At 38.6% G+C, this 19,911-nt stretch overlaps 1 protein-coding gene across 1 annotated transcript in view; it reads left to right on the top strand.

The window, feature by feature from the left end:
• The window catches only part of LOC137501282 (Golgi integral membrane protein 4-like), a 125,959-nt gene that overhangs the window by 17,568 nt on the left and 88,480 nt on the right, over nt 1-19,911 (top strand). The window contains exon 3 of the mRNA XM_068228225.1: nt 10,814-10,972. Coding sequence (XP_068084326.1) covers nt 10,814-10,972 — 159 coding nt within the window. The remainder of the gene's footprint in view (nt 1-10,813; nt 10,973-19,911) is intronic.

The raw sequence follows: 19,911 nt of genomic DNA, 5'->3' as shown, positions 1-19,911 counted from the left end.
TGAAAAACCGGATGATGCTGTGGATTTCTACAGGGTCCTGTTAGAAGGCAAGTAACAGCCTTCTGATGGCTATGTGTTTTGATGAGTTCTTAAATATTAATTGAGTAGACTTTATTTTGTAAGACTTAATTTTAATTTAACCTGTGTGATGTGTGTTCATTCATTACAATAGGATTGATAATATAGGTTAATACCTGATTTTGTTTTATATTACATTGCTTGATGCTAAGCAGATTGGAATCTAATAATATGTAATCTTGCAATAAAAAGTAGCTTATATTATAAAATGTATGACAGTGGAGCTCAGAAATCAACAAATATTCAAAAATATTATTCACAAAATAACAAAAATAAGTAAATAATTCCATAAACAAAAGTATATCATTCAGTTAGCATATTAATGTGAAGTTCCATTTTATCAGAATATTTGCATGTATCGACTTTTGAAAAAACTTGAGAAAAATATCCTCTAATCTTACCTCATTTACCTTAAGTTTCAACAAGTTCTATTCAGGTACCGTGCTTGTCTCTATTGGAAATAATATCGTCAAAAATTTTAAATGTTTCATGCATATGTGTCTAAGTGAAAATGAAAAAATCACATTTCCTGAAAATGATTTTTGTTGCAAATGTCGAGTTTTGAAAAAACGCTCCTCAATTGATAAATGAAATAAGGTAAAATGACTGTAAAGAATGAAGGATTTTATGCAGGTGACATAGGGTATGCACAGTGCGACAAATTTTTAATCGAGGCCAAGATATTTGGTTGTATGATGGAGTTACATGGCCATATACCATAGCTTACAGACGTATCTCACACATGTATTTTAACCACGTTGCAATCTGCTGAATAAATTGCACCCAGTGTCTCTTTAAATCACATTACAATAGTTAAAGTGAGGGAAAATTAGAGCTATTACCAACATTTTAAAAGTTCTTCATAAAATAAGTATACCCGTGCAGAATGTATTGTGGAGAATGTTTCCTGGGTGATGTTCATAATGTGCATTCTCCATGACATGTTATCATCAAATTTAACACCTAGGACTTTTACTGATGACATGAATGGTATGTTTAGTATTACGCAACATTACAGATGGAATCTCGGGTCAGCTGATCTTCGTGAATAACTTAGGATAACCAGGGATGATGACTTACGTGTTTTGCTGTGTTTAACATAAGACCACATCTCAAAGACCAGGAAGAAAGCGTTGTTAGATACTGATTGATTTTTCTATGGCCGAATATATTTCGTTGGTGATGTGTGGAGGTAAATTTGTACATCATCAGCATAAATTTCGTATTTGCAGTGCATTAGGTTTTGGGAGACATTGTTAATAAAAATAAAAGGAGTCCTAACACCGACCCTTGGGGCACATCACACTGCATAGACAGCCAAGTAGGTTTGTTTATCCTAGGTGTAACAGTACCGGTGTTTGACAGGGATACCAGAAGTTGACATGTGTTGAATCAAAACCATTTCATAAGCTCCTTGGAAGAGGTGGAGCGTGCAGCAGTTCATTGTAATTCCGTCTGAGACCGCTTGGAGTGAGCTGCTGTCCCTTATGCCACCAGAGCACTCTGGGTAGTCAGGCATTCTTAGAGTTTAATGGTGGCATGCTTGCTCACATCTCATGGTGTGTTTTCTTACCGATTTTGATAAGGAGCAGTAGTAAGGAAATTTCCTTACATTTTTTTTCATAGGTCATTGTTTGCAGTTATAAGCTACAGACGTTAAGTTCGTTAAGCACAGACATCATTCTATTCATAGTTGTTTACAGTGACGATTCTTTGAGCACTAACACTGCCTGTCAACTACTGGTTCTCAAAATGTCATGAGTCACCAGTCATTGACATCCCCTGTCAACTACTGGGTCTGACCATTTTTGTATGGAGTTATACTGAGAGCGGCTTATCTGCATAATTTGTAGTAAGTTGACATTTGTCCTGGGTCCCATATTAAATAAATTATTCCTACTAGTAGATGACAGGGGGTGTTAAGTACTGGTATTTTACCATGTCAACGACTGGTTCTTGCTAACTATAAGTTAATTTTTTATGAAATTTCTTTCTTTCGAACATATTATTCATTTACTCATGTTAAAATACACTAATGTGGGTTCCAATCTACACTAAATTTTCTATTCGATATTTAGATGGGTATCTGTTTTGATGTTTACATGGGTTCATTTTCTTGTTTTTATTTAAGAGTTGGAAACGTGCAACCGAAGGAAGTAAAGAATAGAATTTTGAACTATACCCCTGAACAGATGAAAGGTGCAGTAGATAATATCCAAAGAGGTTCATCAGTGGCGGCAGCAGCAAGGTGTTTTGGTGTACCCCGTATTACTCTACTTTACAAATGCCGAGGGACAACTAGAATTGAAAGAAGGATGGGACCTGATCCTATGCTGTTCACACATGAAGAGCTATTACTTGTGGACTGGACCCAATCTATGGCTAGAGCAGGTTTTTCCAATCACAAAAGCCAAACTGATTAATAGCGCCATTCACCTTCTGAAAGAACTGAACAAGGTATCAAAATTTAAATAGGGAAATAAATGGATAAAATCTTTCTTGAATAGACACCCTTCAATTACCCTGAGATTTGCAGAAAATTTAACACTTGCAGGAGCATGTGTGAGTTCAGCTGATTTACAGAATTGGTTTCAGTATTTAGAGGAAGAATATCTGCTTACCCTTCTCAGTGATCCCTCACGTCTCTTTAATTCTGATGAATTTGCATTTGCTTGGAATCCAAAAGATAACAAGGTACTAGCTGGCAAAGGGGAGAAAAACGCCTATCAGGTAGTTAACTGTGACGATAAAGAGTGTATTAAAGTATTAGTAACTGCTAATGCTATTGGTCTAATGGCACCACCCTTACTTGTCTTCAGGTATGAGTGCATTCCAGCTGAGATAGATAATAGCGTTCCTCCAAACTGGGGCATCGGAAGGTCTGAGAGTGGCTGGATGACAGGTCCCTTATTTTTCTGAAGTCATAGCGAATGTCTTTTATCCTTGGCTACTGGAAAATGATATTCCAATGCCAGTGATTTTCTTCATGGATGACCATGTTTCTCACTTGACTCTCCACACAAGCCAATTTTGCTCTGAGAAGAGAATCATCCTTATGGCGCTATATCCCAATGCCATTCATCTTATCCAACCTATGGATGTTTCTGTCTTTAGGGCATTAAAAGGAAAATGAAAGGACAAGGTGCACAAGTGGAGAGTTGAAAATCTGAGCAACCCAGTTTTGAAGAAAAAGGATTTTGCCCCAATTCTTGGTGCTGTTCTATCAGAGATGAACCCAGCCATAGTCAGTGATGGGTTCAAAAAGGCTCCACTACACGAACCTCCCTCACTGCTGAATAAACCCACAAATAGTCCTGGTAATATCAATATGGGTCATACTAGGCCTAGGCCTACCACTCCTTTGGCGCTCACTGTCTTGGAAACCGCTATCGGCCCAGAGAAAGTTATTTAATTTAATTCCAAGGAGAATCAAGTATTATGGGATGGTAACATAGAGGATAAGTCTTTATTTGAAGTGTGGAAGAAAATAAAGAACCAGACTTCCAGGCAAAATGACATGCTAGGAAACACTGATATGGACTATCTCAGAACTAGTGGCACTCAAAGCTCATGCACTGCAGTGCAAGTAACCACAAATAATGCCCACGGTATTTCAGCAACATGCCAAATGTCCCAAGCCCCTTCAAGAGAGCACTTCACTGGCTGAAAACACCTACTGAAAGAAAAAGGAAAAGGGAGCTATTTTGCAGTGTAGTTACATGACAATCGTGGATAGAATACCACAAGAAAAATAATGAGAAGAAATTAGAGATGGAAGAAATTAAGAAAAGAGCTGCAGAAACAAAATGAAAGAAGGAAGAACTGAGAAAGATGAAGTTATGAAAAGTTAAAACACAATCCTAGGCCTACAAGAAATAAAATTATTTCCTCATCCTCAGATGAAGGATGGATCCCATCTGGAGACAGTGCTGATGATGTCAGCTTTCATCTTTCTGATCACTCAGACCTGGATTATATCCATCCTCTTATAAATGCTAATTATGGAAAAGACAGCACGACCTTACAGCCAGAGAAGGACCCTTCCACTGAAGATGATGAGGTACTACCAGGGCAAAACTTATGGTCTGATACAGAAATTCAAGTTCTTCATGAAATAAGTCTGCAAGTTAACAGTACTGAGATCAGCAAGGAGACTGGAAGAAACACAAATCAGAACGAACAAAACTTCAAGCCAAACAATCTACCTGTACCGGACAGCTCAATCAGTGTAAAGAAATGTGACAATGACACTGTTTCTAGAGGTGACTTAGGCCTAGTTAAGGAAGGAAGTTTTTTTTACACCACATCCGTAAGTCAAATTGTTAAAGAATGTCCATGGTTGTTTGTGAAGTTTTTGAAAATAAGTATGAAACTATGACACTAAATCCTCTCACAAAATTTTGGAATGTTTTTGTCAGAAATAAAGACATAAGAACTATCAGTCCTGACCAAATATTCTTCTTCTTCTTAATCTGTTTATCCTCCAGGGTCGGTTTTTCCCTCGGACTAAGCGAGGGATCCCACCTCTACCGCCTCAAGGGCAGTGTCCTGGAGTTTCAGACATTGGGTTGGGGGATACAACTGGGGAGAATGACCAGTACCTCGCCCAGGCGGCCTCACCTGCTATGCTGAACAGGGGCCGTGTGGAGGGATGGGGCGATTGGATGGGACAGGCAAGGAAGAGGGAAGGAAGCGGCCGTGGCCTTAAGTTAGGTACCATCCCGGCATTTGCCTGGAGGAGAAGTGGGAAACCACGGAAAACCACTTCCAGGATGGCTGAGGTGGGAATCGAACCCACCTATACTCAGTTGACCTCCCGAGGCTGAGTGGACCCTGTTCCAGCCCTCGTACCACTTTTCAAATTTCGTGGCAGAGCCGGGAATCGAACCCGGACCTCCGGGGGTGGCAGCTAATCACGCTAACCACTACACCACAGAGGCGGACACCAAATATTCAAGATTTAAAAATCAACCCGTCTTGTTTGGTTCGTCTGATTCTGATAGGTATCAGTTTTCTGAGTCGCTAGATGAGTACTGGTAGACCCGTTAAGAATATCATAAACATTCTTGTGTTTGTAAGAAATCGTTCAAGTGGCCTATTGCTACTCAAACTTCAATTTTGTAATTTGTATTTGTTTAGCCTGTTGTGATAATATTGTAAATATTATGTTTTGTCTCTGTAGATTTATAATAAAAGGTGTTTCTGTTGTGTAGATGAGTATTTACTGTACATCACCTTTGGCAACGCAGATTTTTTCTGTATGTCAGCTACCGGTTTCTAAATATGTCAAGTACTGGTACTTTACTCATTTTGATATGTCAATTATTGGTACATTTGTAGGTACAATTTCAAAATTTATTAAAAAATCATATGTTGTGTTATGTCAAATAATTATTGAATATCTTAAAAGAAAACATGTCACTGATCCTAAAAACCAGTATTTGAGTATTTGAGAAAAAGTAATTTTTAACCCTTAACCCTGTCAATTACTGGTACCGTTACCCCTATCTGAAACACACTGCCGACGGCCATGCAGGTAGGAATGCAACCAAAGGATGGATCTGTCTGAGAAATTGAGGGAATATAATTTAGATTTAAAAAATGTCAGTGTCAACAGAGTCAAACATTTACTCAAGTCTAGAAGTCTTAAAACTGTCACTTCCTTATTGTCCATTGATCTTGATTTACTTCTGTGGCGTTTGGCAGTGCTGTTGTAGTACTGTGTGCTTGACGAAAACCAGATTGTAGTGGGTTGAGTATGTTGTCGGTTGTCATATAGTCTGTTTTTTGTCTATAAGCAATGAACTCTTGATTTTAGGCAAGGCAGAAAATATGCAAATGGCTTTGTAGTCAGATGGTTCAGAAGGGGAAGCTATTTTTCTTAGAGGAAGTATAAAGCCCGTCTAATGGAAGAAATAATCGGAAGCTCTAGATAAGTTATAGAAACATGATGGAGGGAACTTGGTGAAATGGATTATCTGTAGGCAACACATGGCTCAGGAAAAACAGACAGATTACTACTTTTTTTTGTGTAAAGACAATCCAGCAAGTTAACTATGGGGTTTGGGTCAGGTAGTACTGAGCTTACATTCAGGAGATAGCGGGACGTAAAACCAATATTATTGTTATTATTGTTGTTATTATTATTATTATTATTATTTTAAATTTGTGAATTGGCCACTTAGGATCATGCTACAATTTCATTTTTTATTTGTCTGAAGTTTCCTCTTCCTTCAGTACTCCTTCATATAGGCACTATGCTGTTCTTCTGTTCATCCGCCCAGGCTCTTCTTGTCTTTGCAGTTCTTTTGACTTGAAACCCTTCCAAATTTTGAATCATGGTTCGAAATGTTTTCCTGTGTAACATCTGAACTTCCCTGGATGTTGGACTTCTCTAGATCTTTATGAACTTCCTTAATCCATACCGTTATTGTCTTCTTGTTCCACAGGTAGTCAAATAACTTTTTGGTTAGTCTGGTTTTGTCCATTCTGTACAGATGTCTGAGAAATGATAACCTCCCCTTTTTTATGGTCTCTGAAATTTTCTCCACATTTTTGTAGACTTCATTGTTGTTCCGAAGTTTCCAGCTGGTTTCAGTCTGGATTGGGCCCAAGATTTTACGTAGTATTCTTCTTTCTATGATCTCAGCTTCTCCAACTTGTAATTCATCAAGAGGTATTCGCTGGCATACAGACATTCTGTTTTTACTACAGTTTTGACATTCCATGAAATGCATTTCTTGTTGTAGATGTTTGTAGTCAGTCTGTCAGCTCTCTACATTTTTGAGATACAATCGTCCACAGCAGCTTTCTCTAGTCTGTTCTCTTGTATGATTCCACCAGCAGCTTTCTCTAGTCTGTTCTCTTGTATGAATCCGTCCAATCTCTGTTTCCAGGAATTGTGGTCCTTGTTTGTCATTCATCATGAACTTGGTCTTCTCTTTTGAGATCCTAAGTCCCGTCTTGCTAGTGGTCTTTTTTTAGGAGGTCGATCCGTATGGCCACTTCCTCTAGGTTTTCTGAAAGTATCGTAAAATCATCAGTAAAGGCCACACAGTGTTTGATTCCTCCCGATTTTCTTCCTAAGCAGATTGGGCTTATCCCTTCATTTTCAAGTTCGGAATTCCAAATTCTCACATTATTATTATTATTATTATTATTATTATTATTATTATTATTATTATTATTATTATTATTATTATTAGTATATAATTCGCTGGGGCCATCAAGGACCACGTTAAGTCTTGTTGCATTTGACACTGAACTTGGCCTTCTTTAGAGCCCAAATTTCCCTCATTCATTGTGAGTGGGCCTGCTTACGCTCCTCTGTCCAAGGGGCACCGTGTCTTCTCTTCGGTTGCTCGTCTCGGTTTAGCCTGTTCGTCAATATTTTCTTGCGGAAGAGATCTCTGTTAAGGGCGTCTTCAGCTGAGATATGTAGCATTTGCAGATCTTCTTTGGTATTTCTAAACCAGGGAATTGTGGTTGTGGGGTTTGAATCAAAAAAGTGAAAGATTTCTTTAAGTTAACTTTTTTTCGTCCATTCTTTTCAGATGACCGTAAAATCGTGCCCGTCTTTTTCTGATTGTGTCAGTAATTTTCTCTATTTTGCAGTAGACTTCCTTGTTGGATCTCTTTTGATGGATTCCATTTCTGTACTTTGATCCCAAGATTCCTCTCACAATTTTGCGTTCTCTTTTCTCCAGTTCTTCAAGGAGTCCTTTGTTGGCATTTAGAGACAGGGTTTCGGCTGCATATAGAACTACTGGCTTCAAAACTGTTTCATAGTGACGTATCTTAGTGTTTTGGGAAAGGCATTTTTTGTTGTAGATTGTGCAGGATATTTGGTAGGCTATTTCCAGTTTGCATACTCACTCCTGAAGTGCTTCTTTGTCCAGTCCATTTATCATGATGATCTCACCCGGGTATTTGAATTTGTCTACTCGGGTGATGTCCCCATATTTTGTATGGAGTTTTGGTGGAGCCTCTTTGATGTTAGTCATTACTTCTGTTTTCTCAAACGATATCTGCAAACCAGTTTGTTCGGCAATTTCCTTTAAAATTTCAACTTGAGCTCTAGCGGTTTCTATGTCGTTTGAGAGAACAGCAATATCATCGGCAAATGCTAAGCAGTCTGTTGCGATCCCCTTGGATTTGGTTCCTATTCTCAATGGACTGTAGTTGGTTTCCTGTAATCTCACCCGCCAGGTTCTGATGATCTTTTCAAGAACACAGTTGAAGAGTATCGGGGATAGCCCATCACCTTGTCGGACTCCAGTTTTGATGTCAAAGGAATGCGAGAGACATCCGTGGAACTTCACCTTGGATTTTGTATCGGTCAGGGTGGCTCTAATTAATGCCAGCAGTTTCAAATCAACTCCAAATTCATTTAAGATGTTTAGCAGGACTTCCCGGTCAATGGAGTCGTACGCTTTCTTAAAGTCCACAAAGACACACACATACTGCTTGGACCTTAGTGTACAATATCTGATGATCGTTTTGAGATTTTGGATCTGTTCAGCTGTTGAGCGACTTTTTCTGAACCCTCCTTGGTATTCACCTATTTGATGTTCAACTTGTGCTTCCAAACGCTCCAGGATGGCAAGTGATAGAATTTTGTAAGTCACGGGTAGCAAAGATATTCCTCTGTAGTTGTTGATGTTCTTCATACTGCCTTTTTTGTGTAATGGACGGATCAAAGCTATTTTCCAATCTTCGGGTAGGGTCTCCTTGTTCCAAATTTCTTCTATTTGTTTTTGCAAGATATCAAGTGATTCCTCTGGGGCATATTTCCATAGTTCTGCTACTACTGAGTCTTCCCCCGGCACTTTGTTATTTTTGAGACGGGCAATGTGGTGCTTGATTTCATCTCTGTCCGGTGGTCTGGAATCTGGGTACCTGAGTAAGGGTTCCTTGGTCTCAATGGGGCTTTGCGGTTTAGAGCAGTTAAGTAAATTCTTGAAGTAGTCTGCCAGAATGCTGCAATTTTCTTCATTTGATGTCGCCAGTGTGCCGTCCTTTCGCTCAAAGCATAGAGATGGTGGTTTATAGCCAGTGAGTTTGCGTTTGAAGGCTCTGCAGTACTCTCTGCTTTCATTCTTCCTAAAGATTTGTTCTATCTTTTCAATGAGAGATTTTTCGTATTTACGTTTCTCAGTTCTGAACACCCTAGCTGCTTGGGCACATTGGGTTTTGTAGGTTTCCCAATCATTTTCTGATTTCGTAGAGTAGTACTGTTTCCACGCATTGAGTCTTTCTTGGAGGACTGATTCGCAGGTACCATTCCACCAGGCATGCTTTTTGCTTCTCTTGATTTCTGCAACGTCTTTGGCGGCCTCAACAAGGAGACTTTTGGCGTTGTTAAAGTCACAGTCTTTTGGTCTAGCCTTCTCCTGGAACTCCTCGACCCTTTGCTGAAGTTTATCATTGTCGAAGCGTGTGATCTGTTTGGTTGTCTTCCTTGTGTTTGCGGGAATTGGTTTGAATTCGATAAGAGACATATAATGATCTGAGGCCACATTGATGCCTTTCTTTACCTTGACATTCATAATCTCAGGGCTGTTTCTCCTGGAGATTGCAACATGATCAATTTGGAACTCTCCGAGAGCTTGGACGGGAGAACGCCAAGTCATTTGCTTTCTGGGTAGATGGCGAAAGTGGGTCGACATGACCTGCAGGTTGTGATTTTCGCAAATGGACACCAGTCTTTTGCCGTTGGGATTGGTTCTTTTGTGAGCAGGGTAATTTCCTATAACTTTCTTGTACTTCTGTTCACGACCTAGTTGGTCATTGAAGTCACCCAAAAGAAGCTTGACACGGTGTTTGGGGATTTTGTTTAATTTTTTATCCAGTATGTCCCAGAAATTATCAACTTCGTCTGGATCAGACTTGTTCTTATCATTTGTAGGAGCATGTGCGTTAACTAGGGCGTAGGTTTTGTTCGCGCATTTAATTGTCAGTATAGACAATCTGTCATTCACAGGTTCAAAATTTGCAACCGATTTAAGGATCTTGGTTCTAACAGCAAACGCGGTGTCAAGCATCACAGCTCCATTGAGGATTCCTCTTTGCGCTTTGCTCTTGAAAAATCGGTAGCCTTCGGATTCAAAAATCTCTTCATCTGGGTACCTTGTTTCCTGTAGGGCCATTATTATTATTATTATTATTATTATTATTATTATTATTATTATTATTATTATTATTATTATTATTGAATTCCGGCTCTGAGGTAACTTTACCTTACTTCTAGCTGTTCAATGGATACTTCCCAAACATAGACCAATGTACTGTAGTGTGTTATACTCATTGCATGGACATTAGATGTCAGGTATGTACAAACGTGTTGTGTTCATAAGGTTTCTAATCATGCTGCACATTCATGATGTATATTTTGGGTTTATGGCATGTAATGAACTATATAAACACTCTCAACCCATTTCAAAAGGAACCTTGCCTTTCTTCATGAGGAGAAAACTGAAAAATGACACCATTACGCATCAAAGGTTCCTAATAGAAAGCAACAAAGAACTTAAAATGGTGTCTTAATAGGGACACCATTTTATTCCCATGTTAGGGTCAATGAATGGCAACAGTAAAGTATAATTTTCTGCTGGTTCTGATAATAGGTAGCCATGATTCACTGAGGTTATGTTTTAGGTATGGTGTTTGAAAGATGTAAATATCCAGGTTTCATTGTATTGCATTGTATTGCAATTTTGAATTGTCTTTGTTTCAGAGTCAACATGAAGAGCTCACTAATGAATGTAATACGTTGAGATTGACCCAGCTCAAGGGCCTGGAGGTGAAAAGGAAGTTGGAGTCTGCAGTGCAGACTGTCCGACAGGAGCTGGAGCTCCTATATGTAGCCAAAGAGAAGGAAATGCAGTCTCTCAAAGTGAGTATTATAGAATCTGATCCATTTATAATAGTGAACAGTTTACAAAATATAAATTAACCTTTTAAGATTCTTTCTCTCTCTCTCACCTTTTAAATAAAAGCTGTCACCGCTGTCCTGCTGCACCTTATAGTGCAAACTTTAATTCAGTTGGACTTGGTAAATTTGAAGTTGAAGGGACCAAAAAACTTCAATTATTCAAGATTATGAATTAGAAAAGTTTCAGTGTTTTGATAAGATTTTGTTTTTTCCTAGTTACTTTGTTCAAGATTTTATACTTAGTTTTCAGTAAATCAGGCAACATAACATGGGGATTTTTGATGGCTTATGCTATTTCATACTTCTAAAAAAAAAATCCTTTTTCTATGTCGCAGATGGCTGTTTCCTCAGTCTAATTTAATGTTTTATATTGCACATGAATCGATTTGGACAGGGACATTGTCGACACTGTTCAGTAATAAACAAAGCCTGATGCTTTCATTTCTTACAACACTATATAAAAATGCAGACTTTTTGAAGACAAACTGCTGTCTAACTTCATCTGTGACTGTAGGTAGACCAAAGTGACTGACGTACAGTTCACAATGAAAACAGGTGCCTGGGGCAGGAAGGGAGAGGGTGGGACTATTTCCTGGTATTTGACAAACAAGCTTGCCTAACCTGTGGGATTATGAATTTACTCATTCTGGACATATATTTCTCTATGGGAATTGAAATCTATATCATATTAAACGTTTAACCAGCTTGTGTGAATGTTAGTGTGAATTAATTAATGTATTACAAGATATTAGAATCATTCCGTATTGACGGTTTTCACTTTACAATGGCGAAAAATGAAAGTATCCTCCTATTCAATACATCATATATTCCGTCATTAGACGGAGTAAACAAGTTCAGACATGTTTCGGCTCGTTTGAGCCATCTTCAGTGAAAAAATTAGGGGGGTTGGAATAATTTACATAATATGAGTTGAAAAAATGCTAAAAAACATAATGAAAGCGCAAATGAAAAAACAAACAAAAGAGAGCCTAGACGGAAACAAAATAGCACAAATATACAATATTTACATCAATATGCAGAGCAAAAAACAACTTATTGCAACAAAATTCAGTGAAACAGGAGTTAATTTGAAATAATAATTGATACTAAAAAACTGCGTTAACCTAAGAAACAAGGGAATGAGAAAACAAATGATGCAGATGGAAATGAATAATGGTAGCACATGGTGAGGTTGTGGACCTCATAGTTTACAAATTATTAGTTTATAAAAACGACAAAACAGTTTGAAATCGCTGTCAAAATCCTAGTGGAAACCCATCACATCAAAATGGTCAGGAGGAGAGCGGGAGCAAACATTTTGAGAGAAACCAAGCCTGAATTAACCTGCAGGCGAAAAGCCTGTGTAAGGAGAAAAAACACCTTAAATTTAAGGCTTCAGAAATAGCAGCATTCTTAATATCTTCTCAATCTAGCGGTCCCTTTCTTCATTATTGTTTCATAATGTTGGCTGGTGTTTTGCCTTATTGTAGAGGGGTCGGAAGGGCCGCATATAAAAAATATGAGAAGCTGTGTTAGGTAGAAGACAGATGCATAGTAAATTGTAGTAATCTAGTGGAAACTGTCAATGAAGTTCTAATCTGTAATGGAAAAAATGAGGTTGTATGAGAAACATGGGTTGATAAGTAAAAAGTGTGGAATGGTTGTGAAGAAAGCTTAAACTTACGGTGTGCAGTAGGTGGTTGTCCTCTCTAGTGGCCTGGCTTTCTCAAAGTAACGGTCTCGTTCGCGTGATCGAGTCTATTGTTGGTTCGGCTGTGTCTGCTAGGATGGAAGGATCGGAGGGGGAAGGGGAGGTACAGGGCTGGTTTGAGGAAGGGAGGGGTGTTGAGTTGGAGAGATGGAGGTGGGTTTGTTTGGCAAATATAAAGAATGAATGTTTCAAGAGGATGTTAGTTTACTCGCTGACTTCTAAAGCTCGAATGGTGTGGCCTTCTTAAAGTGACGGTCTCGGTCGCGTGATCGAGTCTATTGTTGGTTGGCTGTGTTTGTTAGGTTGGAAGGAGCGGAGGGGGAAGGGAGGTGCAGGGCTGGTTTGAGGAAGGGAGGGGATGTTGAGTTGGAGAGATGGAGGTGGGTTTGTTTGGCAAATATAAGGAATGAATGTTTCAAGAGGATGTTAGTTTACTCGCTGACTTCTAAAACTCGAATGGTGTGGCCTTCTTAAAGTGACGGTCTCGGTCGCGTGATCGAGTCTATTGTTGGTTGGCTGTGTTTGCTAGGTTGGAAGGAGCGGAGGGGGAGGGGTGGTGTGAGGAGGGGGGGGGAGTGGTGGTGAATCGGGGAGATGGAGGTGGGGTTTGTTTGTGTTATGGACATTCTGACAAATGTATGGAATGAATGTTTCAAGTAGAATGTTCTTTTTCTCGCTGACTTCATTTAAATTGTGAGTGGGGTTCATAAACTGATCTAAATCGATGTGGATGCTCTCGAGAATGTTGAGCAAGGTGCCTTTTTGCTCATAATGCAAGATCTTCAGGTCTTTGTCTATTGAAGTGTATTCGTGGCTGGATGTTTTATGGTGTTCGCTCATAGCTGAAAAATGATTATATTTGAGAGCGTTGCGATGTTCGGCGTATCTTATGACAAAATTGCGGCCTGTTTGACCTATGTAGCTGGAATTACAGGATTGGCACTTTAATTTGTAAACTCCGGAGTTCAAATATTTGTTGTTGATGTTGCTATTGTTATTGTTGACAGTGTGTGGATTGAAAATGAGTTTGGAGTTGGTGTGGGAGGTTCTGTAAGCTATTTTGATGCTGTGTTTCTTGAAAATATTAGAAATTTGGTAAATGCTACTATTATTGAAAGTGAATGTGGAAAATTTTTCTTTTGGAGCAGAATCTTTTACTAGGGTAGTCTTGGGTCTGCTTTTGTATCTATTGATGATTCTGCTGATGAAGGTTCTATTGTAACCATTGTGTTCTGCAATGTTGTAGATGGTATTAATTTCTTTTTTGAAATTCTTGCGAGATAAAGGGATAGTTAATGCTCTGAGGACCATGCTATTGTAAGCTGCTTTTTTATGTATGTCTGGGTGCACAGAGGTCTGATGGATGGTATTGATGGTGTGGGTGGGTTTCCTGTATATATTGAAGGATAAAGTGTTGTTGCTGTTGCGCATAATGGTTAAGTCCAGGTAATTAAGGGCTTTATTGTTTTCTGACTCTATGGTGAATTTTATATGTGGGTCAATAGAGTTGAGAAATCCAAGTACTGTGTTGCTGTTGGTAACGTGGGAGTCTAAAATAACAAAGGTGTCATCTACAAAGCGTGTCCAGTGTTGAATGCCATTGATCTTGCCAATGATGTGAGAATGTTCTAAATGATCAATGTAGATGTCTGCAAGGATTCCTGAAGCTGGTGACCCCATGGGAAGACCTATCTGTTGGTAAATGACATTATTGAAAGTGAAGAAATTGTTGTTCAAAGTAAATTCCAGAATTCGAATAAATTCATCTATTTCGCCTATACTTAAATTGCTGAATTTGGAGAGATTGTTTTTGATCAATTGTACGGTGCTGTTAACGGGAACATTAGCGTACATGTTAGTAATATCAAAAGAATGAAGAGTGTGGTGTTTGGATAAATTAAAGTGTTTGATCTTATTGCAGAATTCTAAGGAGTTCTTTACTGATGTGTTGGCTTGAAAACGATAGTGTGACTTGAGGAATTTGTGAATGAAACGAGATACTTCATAGGTCGGACTGTTTCTGAAATTGATAATGGGTCTTATGGGGATGTCTGTTTTATGGATCTTGGGTAGCGCTTTGGCTGTGGGAAGTTTCGGATTCATGATAATCATTTTGGATTTTTCAAGGTCATTAAACAGAAATGAAATGTTCTTGATGATGGTTTTTAGGTCTCTTTGTATTTTATTAGTTGGATCTTTTTTAGAGGTTATGAAGTTGTTGTCTGTAAAAAACGTGTGTGCTTTATTAACATAGTCACTTTTGTCCATGATTACGGTAGCATTTCCTTTGTCGGCTTTTGTTATAATTAAGTCGTTTTGTTTCACTTTTTTCTTAAGTTTGTTTACTTTAGCTACGTGCACTGTGTTGGGTTTAATGGTTTGTTGTTGATTGAGGATGGAAGATAGCTTGTGTTTGACTTCATATCGGACCTCTTCTTGTATATTAATTGGTAATTTATTAATGGCCAATTCAGATTCAGCTATGGTGGAAATTAAATTATCATGGTTAGAAGGATTACCCCAATTATGTTTAGGTCCCTTGCTCAGCACATCAAGATCATCGGCATCAAGAATGATTTTACTTAAGTTTACTACAGGTTGGTGAAAATCATTAGACCTTGTGTTATTTGAGTTGTTATGTTTGCTAAGTATTGTTTTTGTTTTTGAAAGAGCATTCCATTTCTTGTCAAGTGTGTTTTGTTTCTTTAACAAAGTGAGGTTAAGTTTGTTGGAGACGTGGAATTGAAAGGACGTCCATTCGAGGGGGCAAAGGAGAGTGGAAACTTCTAAATGAGTTTCATATAGTTTGTGGTTCAGGAGAGATTTCTTTTTATGGAGAAATTTGATTTCCTCTTTAATCCAGATTTTATCGGTTTTAAGTTGAGTCGCGCGAGTTTTTGCTGTATTTCTGTGAGTTTTCTTGGTAAACTTTAGAAAATTGGGGGTTATGTCATTAATCAAGCATTTTTTCAAAAAACGTAAGTCTTGCCCTCCCACACCAACTCCAAACTCATTTTCAATCCACACACTGTCAACAATAACAATAGCAACATCAACAACAAATATTTGAACTCCGGAGTTTACAAATTAAAGTGCCAATCCTGTAATTCCAGCTACATAGGTCAAACAGGCCGCAATTTTGTCATAAGATACGCCGAACATCGCAACGCTCTCAAATATAATCGTTTTTCAGCTATGAGCGAAAAACATCCAGCCACGAATACACTTCAATAGACAAAGACCTGAAGATCTTGCATTATGAGCAAAAAGGCACCTTGCTCAACATTCTCGAGAGCATCCACATCGATTTAGATCAGTTTATGAACCCCACTCACAATTTAAATGAAGTCAGCGAGAAAAAGAACATTCTACTTGAAACATTCATTCAATACATTTGTCAGAATTTCCATAACACAAACAAACCCCACCTCCATCTCCCCGACTCACCACCACTCCCCCCCCCTCCTCACACCACCCCTCCCCCTCCGCTCCTTCCAACCTAGCAAACACAGCCAACCAACAATAGACTCGATCACGCGACCGAGACCGTCACTTTAAGAAGGCCACACCATTCGAGTTTTAGAAGTCAGCGAGTAAACTAACATCCTCTTGAAACATTCATTCCTTATATTTGCCAAACAAACCCACCTCCATCTCTCCAACTCAACATCCCCTCCCTTCCTCAAACCAGCCCTGCACCTCCCTTCCCCCTCCACTCCTTCCAACCTAACAAACGCAGCCAACCAACAATAGACTCGATCACGCGACCGAGACCGTCACTTTAAGAAGGCCACACCATTTGAGCTTTAGAAGTCAGCGAGTAAACTAACATCCTCTTGAAACATTCATTCTTTATATTTGCCAAACAAACCCACCTCCATCTCTCCAACTCAACACCCCTCCCTTCCTCAAACCAGCCCTGTACCTCCCCTTCCCCCTCCGCTCCTTCCATCCTAGCAGACACAGCCGAACCAACATTAGACTCGATCACGCGAACGAGACCGTTACTTTGAGAAAGCCAGGCCACTAGAGAGGACAACCACCTACTGCACACCGTAAGTTTAAGCTTTCTTCACAACCATTCCACACTTTTTACTTATCAACCCATGTTTCTCATACAACCTCATTTTTTCCATTACAGATTAGAACTTCATTGACGGTTTCCACTAGATTACTACAATTTACTATGCATCTGTCTTCTACCTAACACAGCTTCTCATATTTTTTATATGCGGCCCTTCCGACCCCTCTACAATAAGGCAAAACACCAGCCAACATTATGAAACAATAATGAAGAAAGGGACCGCTAGATTGAGAAGATATTAAGAATGCTGCTATTTCTGAAGCCTTAAATTTAAGGTGTTTTTTCTCCTTACACAGGCTTTTCGCCTGCAGGTTAATTCAGGCTTGGTTTCTCTCAAAATGTTTGCTCCCGCTCTCCTCCTGACCATTTTGATGTGATGGGTTTCCACTAGGATTTTGACAGCGATTTCAAACTGTTTTGTCGTTTTTATAAACTAATAATTTGTAAACTATGAGGTCCACAACCTCACCATGTGCTACCATTATTCATTTCCATCTGCATCATTTGTTTTCTCATTCCCTTGTTTCTTAGGTTAATGCAGTTTTTTAGTATCAATTATTATTTCAAATTAACTCCTGTTTCACTGAATTTTGTTGCAATAAGTTGTTTTTTGCTCTGCATATTGATGTAAATATTGTATATTTGTGCTATTTTGTTTCCGTCTAGGCTCTCTTTTGTTTGTTTTTTCATTTGCGCTTTCATTATGTTTTTTAGCATTTTTTCAACTCATATTATGTAAATTATTCCAACCCCCCTAATTTTTTCACTGAAGATGGCTCAAACGAGCCGAAACATGTCTGAACTTGTTTACTCCGTCTAATGACGGAATATATGATGTATTGAATAGGAGGATACTTTCATTTTTCGCCATTGTAAAGTTAATTAATGTAGTTAGGATTTTTTATTGTTAAAATCATGTTGTTTTCTAAAGTTTATACTTCTTCTTATCATGTGGTTAATTGTAATAGAGGGCCACAAGCCCTAACTTTACCACTAATGAAGGCATGAAATAAGTAAATAAATGAATAAATAAATAAATAGTTAGCCCTCAGCCTACTTAGCGGCAGTTGGTCGCAGTTTCAGCTGGGAATTCTCACTCGCTATGAGGCCTCTGCAGCTGGCAGTGTTTTAATTTGAGAGTCCTGTAGTTTTTCCTTTTAAGTTACCATATAAATAGGTCCATTAACTAAATTATTTGTGATTTTTAAAACGATTAGTAATATTCTCAAAAGACATTCTGTTATTGATAGAAATTGATACAGATTTCTTTTAGTAGTAAAATTTATATTGACTGTCTTAAGGCTTAATGTCCCATTTGAGGACAGCCAGAGTAAAGGGATAACACCATCACAAAATACAGGATTCTTTTCTTACATGCATGGAATTTGCTAAAACCTTCATGGTCAGCTGAATGGTAATTACCAGGGCCAGGATTTTGATGACCTAAAAATGACCTATAAAATGAATGCAAATATCCCATAAAATGACCCGAAAACTTAAAAAAAGACCTAAAAATTTGAATGAAACTGACATAATTTCATCACACAAAAAATGCAAACAGAATACATCATTGTATGTGGAAATGATTTTAATAGGTACCTAATATAATTTTATTATTATTTGACAAATACTGGTTATTATTTCAATCTATTGTTTGGTACTCCAAGTTATGTGTTCTTTTCTTCAAGGAAAATAACACTTCATGGTATGTGGAACTTTAAGGTTGCAACATCTGAAGAACAAAATAAGAGAGAATTTCGCCGTTAGGTACTTGAATTCTTTATCGGATTAGAGATAATAAGAAAAAAGTGCACTTAAAATACATGACAGGCTTACCTCACTCTGCGTTACACTAGATGACTGTGACCATTCGTAGATTCTCACACGAAAAGGAACGACAACTGTCGACCAGCACATTTTTTTACTTTGAAAAGCTTCTTTCAGCGTCTGTGGATGCTATTGAAGCATACTTGAAGTGCACTAAATCACAGGATGTAAGTTCTTCTTCAACGCCAATAATGCTGAAATCTTCACCCTCCAAAATCCAAGAGATGGAGCACAAAACATTATAACCCGATTTCTTGTCAAGAACACATTTCAGTTTGACACTGCCACTAGAATCACCACAAATGCATTTTAATTCAACTGTGGCTGTTCTGACTAAATTGATAATTTTTTCTAGAGCCACGTCTCTCTCCTGAGGATGTGTAATAATCGACGACAAAGAACTGAAATTTCCTTTGATGCACGCTAGTTTTCCCTCCATTTGCCTATCCGAAAACAAATTCTTGAACCATCTGAATGGCCTTGGCATTTTGTACGTCAAAAGAATCTATTACATGCTTCACTGTCTGAAAGTGGTCATAATGGTAAATACAGGCGTCGATCCACATACCCCACTGTGTGATGCAAGGCTGCGGTGGTAATGGAATGTCGGGTGCTTGGGATCAGAAAAGTTCTTCCCTGCGTGATGGAGCCTTTTTTTTTTTTTTTTTTTTTTTTTTGCTCGGGGCGTTGACCTATGAAGATCTTTTACCCCTACTTGCACCATATGTGAGGAACCTGCGTGTATTATGTAAATGACGGAAGTGTAAAGTGTTGAATGCGAGGAAAGGAAAGTTAAGGACGACACAAACACTCAGTCTCCAGGCCAGGGATATTAATCATTTACAATCATAAACCCCTGACCCGGCCGGGAATTGAACCCGGGGCCGCCGGGTGACCGTTGCCCCCCTACACTGTGAGGCCGGACGTGATGGAGCCTTAATAAATACCTTCTTAGTTAGGGACACAAGCTTGTCAACTTGAGGGAAATTTGATCTGACTTCTTCGGCCACTCTGTGAAAAGCGTGAGCTAGGCAGGTTACATGTACCATTTTTGAGTAAAATGCTTTGATTGCATTGGCAGTTATTATCTGCACACTTTTTAGCGATAAATTTACACCCTAGTGCTGAATCGGTCGACTTTGGTTATGTTCGAGATTCGTATTGGCAAGCTTTGAAACACAAACTAAGAATCGCTTATGATCGCTGTGCGACATCTGGCATACACTTTACGTACTCGTACTGTTGTTGTTTATAACAGCAAAGCCAAACTATAGAATT

Source organism: Anabrus simplex, chromosome 6 (assembly GCF_040414725.1).
Source record: "Anabrus simplex isolate iqAnaSimp1 chromosome 6, ASM4041472v1, whole genome shotgun sequence".
In the NCBI taxonomy this organism is placed as follows: Eukaryota; Metazoa; Arthropoda; class Insecta; order Orthoptera; family Tettigoniidae; genus Anabrus; species Anabrus simplex.
This window is presented reverse-complemented; position numbering and strand designations above follow the sequence as displayed.